The 10,884-nt window shown below is 38.1% G+C and overlaps 1 protein-coding gene and 1 pseudogene across 1 annotated transcript in view; both read left to right on the forward strand.

Annotated features, from left to right (window-relative positions):
- The window catches only part of ZPBP (zona pellucida binding protein), a 114,350-nt gene that overhangs the window by 98,632 nt on the left and 4,834 nt on the right, over nt 1-10,884 (forward strand). Inside the window, exon 7 of the mRNA XM_012458735.2 lies at nt 3,455-3,632. Within this exon, the coding sequence (XP_012314158.2) occupies nt 3,455-3,632 (178 nt within the window). The remainder of the gene's footprint in view (nt 1-3,454; nt 3,633-10,884) is intronic.
- Nucleotides 6,531-8,244, forward strand: LOC105721868 (nucleolar GTP-binding protein 2-like; annotated as a pseudogene).

Raw genomic sequence — 10,884 nt, forward strand, 5'->3', positions numbered from 1 at the left:
AGAGTAGGATTGCAACCCCTGCTTTTTTTTTTGCTCTCCATTTGCTTGGTCAATCTTCCATCCCTTTATTTTGAGTCTATGTGTGTCTTTGCATGTGAGATGGGTCTCCTGAATACAGCACACCAATGAGTCTTGACTTTTTATCCAGCTTGCCAGTCTGTGTCTTTGGATTGGGGCATTTAGGCTGTTTACATTTAACGTTAATATTGTTATGTGTGAGTTTGATCCTGCCATTTTGTTACTGGCTGGTTGTTTTGCCCATTAGTCGATGCAGTTTCTTCATTGCATCATTGGTCTTTACAATTTGGTACATTTTTGCAGTGGCTGGTACTGGTTGTTCCTTTCCATGTTTAGTGTTTCTTTCAGAAGCTCTTGTAAGGCAGTTCTGGTTGTGATGAAATCTCTTAGCAATTGCTTGTCTGTAAAGGATTTTATTTCTCCTTTGCTTATGAATCTTAGTTTGGCTAGATAGGAAATTCTGGGTTGAAAGTTATTTTCTTTAAGGATACTGAATATTGGCCCCCACTCTCTTCTGGCTTGTAGGGTTTCTGCCAAGAGAACCCCTGTGAGTCTGCTAAGCTTCACTTTGTCAGTGTCCTGACTTTTCTCTCTGGCTGCCCTTAGCATTTTTTTCCCTCATTTCAACCCTGGTGAATCTGACAATTATGTGCCTTGGGGTTGCTCTTCTTGAGGAATATCTTTGTGGTGTTCTCTGTATTTCCTGAATTTGAATGTTGGCCTGCCTTGCTAGGTTCGGGAAATTCTCCTGGATAAGAACCTGAAGAGTGTTTCTCAGCTTGGATTCATTCTCCCCATCACATTGAGGTATACCTATGAAGTGTAGAATTAGGTCTTTTCACATAATCCCATATTTTTTGGAGGCTTCGTTCATTTCTTTTTACTCTCTTTTCTCTAATCTTGCCTTCCCGTTTTATTTCATTGAGTTGCTCTTTAGTCTCTGATATCCTTTCTTCTGCTTGATTGATTTAGCTATTGAAACTTGTATATGCTTCTTGATGTTCTCATGCTGTGTTTTTCATCTCCATCAAGTCGTTTATGTTCATCTTTAAGCTGGTTATTCTAGTTAGCATTTTGTCTAACCTTTTTTCAAGGTTTTTAGTTTCTTTGCATTGGGTTACAACATGTTCCTTTAGCTCTGAGAAGTTTGTTATTATCCACCTTCTGAAGCCTGCTTCTGTCAATTCATCAAACTTATTCTCCATCCTGTTTTGTTCCCTTGCTGGTGAGGAGTTGTGATCCCTTTATGATCCCTTGGAGGAGGATAGGCATTCTGGTCTTTGTTGATTTCATCCTTTAGTGCTGGTTTCTTTCTATCATTATGGATTTATCTACCTTTGATCTTTGGAGTTGGGGATTTTGAATGGGGTCTCTGAGTGGACATTCTTTCTGTTGATGTTGAAGCTATTTCTTTTTGTTTTTTAGTTTTCCTTCTAACAGTCAGGTCCCTCTGCTGTAGGACTGCTGCAGGTCCACTCCACACCTTGCTTGCCTAGGAATCACCCGTGGGGTTTGCCCAACAGCAAGGATTGCTGCCTGATCTTTCCTCTGGTAGCTTCATCCCAGAAGGGTGCCCCCCAGGTGTCATCCAGACCTCTCCTGTATGAGGTGTCTTTTTGGGTATACAGGGGTCAAGGAGCCACTTGAGGAGTCAGTCTGTCCCTTGTCTGCCTGCAGAGGCACTGCTGGGCTGTCACAGCCTCATTCCAGCTGCTCTGTAGGCTTCCTCTGGCTTTTGTTTACAGAGGTAGGTTTAGACCCACCTCAGCAATGGCAGACGCCCTTCACCCCATCAGGCTCAATCATCCCAGGTCGGGCTCAAACTGATGTATTGGCTGTAAAACTCTCAAGTGAGAAGGCTTCAGTTTGCTTGTCTTTGTAGGGGTGGGACCCACCCAGCCTATCACCTGTCTCTCTGCTTTCAGCTCCCCCTCTCTCTGGGGAACGGGTAACTTCGTCCCGCAGGTGCTCTCAGTGCTAGTCAAAACGTCTGCCCAGATCTGTGCTGACAACCGGCACTGGCTAGAGCTGCCACTCAGATCTGTGCTGTTAACTCACAGGACTTTTCAGCCCAGTGGGGATCTCCTGGACTGTGGTTTGCAGAGGCCATGGGAGAAGCATGGTATCTGAACCAGAGTGTTATGGGAGGCAGGGGGACAGTCCCCGATCATCCAGTCAGTTGCACTTCCCAGGTGAGGCAGCACCCTGCCCTGTCTTGGTTTATCCTCCTTGGGCTACACCCACTGTCCAACCAGTCCTATAGAAATGAACCTGATATCTAAGTTGGAAATGGGGAGCTCACTCTCCTTCTACTTCTGTCTCACTGGGAAATACGCTCTGGAGCTGTTCTTATAAGGCCATATTGGTGGAATCCCCCTTATGAGAATCTCAATGCCTGATGATCTAGAGTGGAACAGTTTCATCCTGAAACCATCCTGCCACCCTGGTCCTTGCAAAACTTGTCTTCTATAAAAGCATTCCCTTGTGCTGAAAAGGTTGGGAACCACTGCCTTATATACACAACCTGAAAATAATTTTATGCAATATTTTAAATTACTTTATACGTGAAACAAAGTTATTTTATCATCCTTTATGGGTGTTTTTGCATGGTCAAGTTTGGACATTATAGAAATTGTAATGGAAGGAGTGTAATTTACAAGATATTGGAAGAACTCAGTAGACATGAGGTGCACCATTAGTGGTTATAGATCAGCCTGTGTTGTGCATTTGTTCCTGCTCCTGACCAGATTGGAGGTGCAAGTTAGTATGGCAGAATGGAGTAGAACTAACTAGCCGTAGCAGTTTGAAGTTATGACCATACCTCATACTTTAATGTGTAGATTGTAGCAGTCAGAGAGAAATCTAAGCCTCTTGTTAATTTTAGGAGGCAAGCCAGTCTAATTATTATAAACATAAAGATAATTATAGATCAGAATGATGCTTTATTATTATTTAGACTTAATTTTTGAAACAGAGCTAAAAGTTACAATATGTTATATTGTCTCATGTTTTTAAACTAAATTTTCCTTTGTGAAAAGAGTGAATGTTGTGCCTCAGGATATGCTTCTTACAGATGCTTAAAATACATTTTTAAAGTACTTTACATTTCTTACCATTCAATTAATTTCAAATAGCTTTCTTGATTTTACTCAGTTACTTATTCATATATTATTCAAAATACAAAGAGACCAAAAAGTTTGGTTATATCTTCAAATGATTTTTTGCATTGAAATTGGATGTACATTTAGAAATATTTGATGTGTATTGAAGACATCTTTTCAGTTTCGTGTGTTTTATTTATATTCTCTGAGTGCAAGAAAAAGTAATGACCTTGAGAGTTTGTTTTCCTGAAACTCTAACTCCACATGCATCCTTATTTGTTCTAAAATTATATTTTTATAGCTAATAATTTTATCAAATTTTATTTATATTTTAGGCTAAAAATCTCATAGAGAGATTTTTTAATCAACAAGTAGAAGTTCTTGGCAGACGTGCAGAGCCATTGCCTGAAATATACTATATTGAAGGTACTCTCCAAATGGTTTGGATTAATCACTGCTTTCCAGGATATGGAATGAATGACCTGCAACATCCAAAATGTCCTGAGTGCTGTGGTATGTAATGAACTATGATTTCATGTTTTATATTAGCCTAAGTGAATGCCTATCACTTATTTTTACTATCATTTTGGTATTTTTTCATAGTTTATTTAAGGTAGTCTATTTGAAAAGACTATGTCAATCTAAAGATATGAAATTAAAAACAGTCTGGCTTGATTTTGGCCTTGGAATTAATATTACAGCAAGAGAGTTTAGGAGCATTAGGCAGTTATCTGGGAGGAAACACAAAAATAGTTATGAGTCACTTAGAATTCCTTACCTTAAAAAGAACCAAATAATACGTCTTTTGGAATCAATTATTGATGAGTTTAGGTTTGTATAGTCTATAGTAGATATCTTTGTGACTTTTTCCTTCAAAAGTATATGAATTGCTTTATTACCAATTTTTTTTTTCTATCTTTTGGTCCTAGCACTACAGGATCTGAGCTGCTCTCTGACATTTATTCTTTCTTTTTCATCTTTACTATAGAAGAGACTTCTGTAGAGGCTATTGGCTTAGGTTGAGCACATGAATTCAAAGTTTTTGCATTTCTATTATTGAGAGATTAATGGGCCAATTAATTTTCAGTCTTAAAAGACTTTAAAAATTTTATACTAATATCACTAAATTTATATCTGACTTTGTATGTTTCATACAAAGAGAATGAAACATACGAGTATTCTCTTGCCACAAGAGAATACTTAAGCCTGGAGAGTTTATAAAGGAAAAAAGTTTATTTGTCTCATGATTACGATGGCTGAAAAGTTTGAAATTGGGCATTCAGTGGGGGCCTCAGTCTGCTTCCACCCATGGCAGAAGGTGAAGGGGAGCCTCAGTGTGCAGAAATCACATGGTGAGAGAGGAAGCCAGAGAGAGGGGGAGGTGCCAGGATCTTTTGTACAACCAGCTCTCACAAGAAACTAATGGAATTAGAACCTGGTCACACATGAGGGAGGATATTACAGAATTATAATAGTCTGTGTTTTTGTGTGTATTTACTTCAGATGATTTCTTATTGTTCATTAACATCCTTTTCCTTCAGATTGAAGAAATCTCTTTAGCATTTCTTATAGGCAAGTTCCGGTGGTGATGAAGTCCCTCAGCTTTTGTTTTTCTGGGAAAGTCTTTGTTTCTCCTTCATTTTTGAAGAAGATTTTTGACAGATATGCTATTCTAGGATATAAGATGTACTGCCTTGGTAATGTTGGGTAAGATTCGGAAGAATTCCCTGAATTACCAGGCAGAGACTCTTGTTCTCTTTTCTTATTTTCCCCCAAACAAACTGTCTCTCTCTGTGTGCTGAGCTGACTGGAACAAGACGAGGGGTGACTCAGGTACCCTGTGGCCACCACCACTGGGACTGCACTGGGTCAGACCTGAAGCTAACATAATATTGGGTTTCACCCAAGGCTTATGGTGACCACTGCCTAACTACCACCTATGTTCACTGAAGACCCAAGGGCTCTACAGTAAGCACTTTTTAAATATGTCCTACCACTCTCTCCTGGCCTACAAGGTTTCCACTGAGAAGTCTGCTGACAGACATACTGGAGCTCCAGTGTATGTTGTTTCTTTTCTTTTGCTGCTTTTATGGTCCATTCTTTATCTTTGACCTTTGGGAGTTTGACTGTTAAATGTCTTGAGGTAGTCTTACTTGGGTTAAAGTTGCTTGGTGTTTCATACTTTCTTGTACTTGAATATTGATATCTTTTTCTAGGTTTAGAAAGTTCTCTGTTACCATCCCTTTGAATAACCTTTCTACCCTAACCTCTCACTCTACCTCCTCAAGGCCAATAACTCTTAGATTTGCCCTTTAGAGGCTATTTTCTAGATCTTCTAGACATGCTTCATTATTTTTTTTCTTTTGTCTTTTCTGATTGTGTATTTCCAAATAGCCTATCTTGAAGCTCACTAATTCTTTCTTCTGCTTGATCAATTCTGTTGTTTAGAGTCTCTGATGCATTCTTTGGTATATCACTTGCATTTTTCAGCTCCAGAACTTCTGCTTAATGCTTTTTAATTATTTCAATTTCTTTATTAAATTTATCTGATAGGATTCTGAATTCCTTCTCTGTATTATCTTGAATTTTGTTAAGCTTCCTCAAAACAGCTATTATGATCTCTCCATCTGAAAGCTTATACATCTATTTCTCAAGATCGATCACTGGTGCCCTATTTAGTTCATCTGGTGAGGTCATGTTTTCCTGGATGATCTTGATGCCTGTGGATGTTTGTTGATCTCTTGGCATTGAAGAGTCAGGTATTTATTATGGTCTTCACAGTCTGGGCTTTTTTGTACCCATCCTCCTCAGGAAGGCCTTCTAAGTATTCAAAGAGACTTGAGTGTTGTGATTCAAGTCTTTGGTCACTGCAGCTGTATCTGCATTAGGGGGCTCTCCAAGCCAGACTTAGCACTTGAGTTCCCATCTCATCACCAAGATGGTAAAGACCAAGTACAAAAGGACAGTGCCCCATCAACCCCTTCAGGCCAGCACCAACCCAGACTGAGGGCAGGGATCAGGGGGTCAAAACATGAGGGACTGGGCTACAGTGTCAGGTCTGAATATGTACAGGCGAAAGAAATACAAGAACAGTTGTGGTAAGATTGTTAAGCCCCTGCAATATCAGTCAAAGATGGCTTCTGGCACATTGTCAAGAGTACAGCCAAATATTAAATGGCTTGCAAACACACGATTAAGCAGTCATCATTACCAGAACTTCAAGAGGAAGTGGATATAATTATGAAGGATTCATAGACAGTTGTCATGAAATAAAGCAAGCTGCCAATGTCTCTTCTCTAAGATTGAATCCAACCTCAGAACTCAAAGTGCACATTCTTGATACTGAAAGTTTTAAAACTACATTTGGCCCTGTGGACACAAAAGAAGCAACCAAATTTATTTGCAAGTAATATGCAGTCTTTTATAGAAAATGCTGAAATGTCCATTGAGAGCTATGACCAGGGCAGAGATCATGATTCGGTAACTGAAGACACTCGTGTGATAAATGAAGCACAAGAAAAGATATATAAAGTGGGACAGTTCAAAGAAATATAGGGTGAGCTCTACAGGGTTATAGATTCACCAGATGTTGTATTTCAGATTCCTGATGCTAGAGATCCAATGGGTACCCATTTCCCTCACATTGGGCCTTACTTGAAATAGAGTAAACCCTGGGAGCACCTTATGTTTGTACATAACAAGTGTGAACTTATTCCAGACTGGTCAACAAATGATGGGTTGCTGTCCTCTCCTAGGATTAGTCAACACTTGCTTTTCATGCAAGTCTTACTGACCCCTTTCACAAAGGAGCATTTATTCAGCTTCTGTTGCAGTTTGGAAAGTTGCACACTGACAAGAAACAGAAAAGTGTTGGGTTCATTGGCTATCTAAATGTTGGGAAGAGCTCTGTGATATAAACATAGTATTCTAAGAAAGTTCACAATGCGGCCCCATTGTAGATGAAATATCTGGAAATACATTACTTTGGTATGTTGGTTATGCTGGATTGACTGTCCAGGCTTGGTTTACTCTTCTGAGGTCTTGAAGACAGACATTGTGCTAAAAGGAGTTGTTGAAGTGGAAAAAATTAAGACCCCTGAGGACTGTACTGATGTTGTACTTTAACAAGTAAAGCCAGAATATATCAGCAAGTCATAAAAGATTAATTCTTGGGAGAATGCTGAGGACGTTATTGAGAAGCTAACTTTCTGGACTGGGAAGTTACTAAAGGGTGGAGAACTCAGTTTACTGACTGTGGGTAGATAGTCCTCAATGTCTAGCTAAGGGGCTGGATTCCTTTGTTTGTCAAGCTGCCTAATGCACAGCCACCTGTGGCCCCCCAGCTTTCACCCTCCTAATCTGTGGAAGTTGCCATAGCAGCAACCAAGAACAATACAGAAGAGGAAGTAACAGAAGGAATATGAAAACTATACGTGAAGTGACAGAATCTGTCATACTCACTGGGATGCTAACTTACAGATACAGCAGATTCTTGTGCATGGGGTTGGCAGAATTTTGGGAAACTCAGTGTGGTGCCTCACTTTTCTGGGGATGACCAGGTTACTGTGGAGATGTCATATCTGAAGAAAGAGCTTGAGAGCTTTTCTATTGAAGAAGAGGAGCAGAAGCAAGGAGATGATGAAGAAGAGTCTTACTAGGAGTCTGAGGAAGAACATATGGAAAATGACACCAAACCTGTTATTAAAGCCCTAGATGAGGATATTGCCTAATATCAGAAGTTGTTAGACAAAGCTAAAACTAAAAAGTTTTCAGGAGTCAGAATATCCAAGGGACTAAGTGAAAAGATATTTGAAAAACATGAAGAGCAGAGGAAAACATCAGAAGAAGATGTAGATGATACACAGTACTTACCAAAAAAAGGAAATAAGCAGAAGTTACAGAGGGAAGAGGAACATTCAAGTAAAACTTGCAGGATGCTTACATCTAAGGAATGGAAGTGAGCAGTCCAGCAGCAACAATCCAAAAAAATTGTGTACACTACTATGAAACATACAATGTGAAAAATACAAACGGGAACCAAAAGAAGACCAATGACTCAGAGGGACTGAAACACAAACACAAAAATTCAGATATAAGCAGTAGTATTTATAAGATTGTGTATTAAATTATACAAAAATATGCAAAAAAAGAAATCATTGTAAAATGCAGTGTCATGAAGCTTTTCCCCAGTGTCATCTTCTAAATGTTCTACAGTTTTAGCTCTTAAGTATTTGATTCATTTTGAGTTAATTTTTGAATATGATCTAAGAGTCCAGCTTCATTTAGATGTATGTGTACATCCAGTTTTTCCAGTACCATTGGTTGGAAAAAATTGTTCTTTCCTCATTGAATGATCTTGGCATTCTTTATGAAAATCATTTGTCCCTATATGCAAGGATTTACTACTGGGCTTTCTATTCTGTTCCGTTAGTCTGTGTGTCTGACTTTTTGCCAGCACCATACTGTTTTGATTATCATAGTAAGTTTGAAAATCACTAAGTGTGAGACTTTCAACTTTGTTTTTCTTTTCTAATATTTTGGTTATTTGGAGTTTCTTGAGAAGGAATTTTGTTTTTTGGAAAAAAATGTTACTGGGATTCTGATATAGATGGCATTGTATCAATAGCTTTGTGAATGTTGACACCTTAACAATATTGTGTTCCAACACATGAGCAAGGTATGTCTTTCTATTTATTTGTGTATTCATTTAATTTATTTCAGCAATTTTTGGTAATTTATAGTATACATTATTTCACCACCTTGGTTGAGTTTATGCCTAAATATTATTATTTGATGATATTTTAAATGGAACTATTTTCCTAATTTCTTTTTTGGATTGTTCATTGTTAATGTACAGAAACAGAACTGATTTTTGTGTATCAATTTTGTAGCCTGCTACTTTGCTGAATTTGTGTGTCCTAACAGTTTTACCATCTCTCAGTAAAAATTTGAGATGCTTCCACCTCTTGGCCATTGTGAATAATGCTACAATGGACATGGGTGCATGGGTATGCAATACTTTAACTTAGAGATCCTACTTTCAATATTTTTGGATATATACTCAAAAGTGAGATTAACTGATCACATGGTAATTCTATTTTTAATTTTTTGAGGAAGCTCTGTATTGTTTTTCATAGTAGCTTCACCATTTTACATTTCCACCAAGTATGATTTCAGTTTTTCCACATAGTGACCAATACATATTTTTTTTTTGAGTAACTGTGCTAATGCTTGTGAGATAATATCTCATTGTAGCTTTGATTTGTTTTTCTCTTATGCTTAGTGATGTGGAACATCTTTTCTTATGCTTGGTCCTGAGCATGTCTTTATTTGGTCCTTTTAGATGTCTTTATTTCTCTGAGAGGCTCACTCCTGCTGCTTCTCTGGGCCTTACATTTTTCAGGAATCCCTTGCCTCACCTATGTTCTCCTTTGTTGTCACCTTGTGGTTTTCAGGAACCGTTCCATCACAAGCCAATCCCACAGGCACAGGACTCTCATACAGGTCAGAAGGTTGTAAATTTAGTCTGCTCTGTTCTCTCAGTTGTGTAGAATAAAACCTTCCAGAGCTGCATTGAGAAGCAGGTGGGACAGCGGTCAGTAAAAATGCCACAATTTTTAAAAATCATTTAAAACATGGCTTTTTTGGATTCAGAACTTACTTAATTGCTGTAGATCTATGCCTGGTTTCCATAGGTCTTGTAAAGTTATTTTAGCCAGTCTCTAGTTGTTTATTTAATGTTTTCATGGGAGAATGAGGCCTGGAGCTTCCTAGTTCACCACCATACATCTCACTCTAAATGTATTACATTCTGATGTCTATTTGGATTTCCTGGATCTAATTTGAGTACTCCTTTGTTGACTCAACAAAAAAAAGCCATTAGTTGACCATTTGCATTTCCCTTTGGTGCCTATTTTTTAATTAATTTTTCTGTCTTTCTAATTGATTTATATGACTTAATTATATATTCTGAATAATATTCTTCTGTTGATTATATAGCTGCAATTTTTTTCTGAATTTTATTCCTTGACTGTTGTTAACAAAAGACCGTGAGATCTGTGAAGGCCAAAAGGAGAGCTTATATTTTCTGAGAAGCAATGGATAGAATATGGAAAAACAGGCTTTGGTATAAAAGAAGGTGCACTGAAGAGAACAAAGAGGGGGTTTGGCTTTCATAAAGTTCCTGCCCATGTTCCCAGTCAGGTCTGTTTATGAAAAGGTGGCATTCAAGCTTGTTTAGTTCCAGTTGGTTGATGTAGCCAAACCCTGATTGGTTGAGGCAGCAGAGTGATTGGTTTGCCTTCAAGTCTGAGACTACAAATCCCTTCTCATTGAAGATTTTCAGATGGTCATTGGAATTTTCAGTCTTTGGTTTTAGGAGCTACTCCAGCTTGGAGTTGTACAGGCAGAAGGTTTGTTGCCAAAGGCTGTATTTTCTTCAGAGAACACAAAGTGCATGACCACTCACCACTCTCTCACCTCACTATGGATGCCTGATTCTGTTTTTAAATTTAAAGTGTCTCTGCTAGCCACAGGGAATCCCTCTTGCTTGGAGAGTTGGGCTCTTTTTTTATTTTACACTATTGTTACTTTTATGATTTTTAAAATTAATTTCTTAATTTTAATATTAAATGTTTTATATTATGATTAGTGCATTTTCCTTTTTAAAAAATTATTTCCTATTCAAAGTTCATGACTTTTTTTGGTACATTATCATGTTTTTTATGTCAATACTGATTAGTCACAAATCATTTTTTTCTCTTAT

The sequence above is a fragment of the Aotus nancymaae genome, unplaced genomic scaffold (assembly GCF_030222135.1).
Source record: "Aotus nancymaae isolate 86718 unplaced genomic scaffold, 86718_ANA_hifiasm-v0.15.2.pri h1tg000065l, whole genome shotgun sequence".
NCBI lineage: Eukaryota > Metazoa > Chordata > Mammalia > Primates > Aotidae > Aotus > Aotus nancymaae.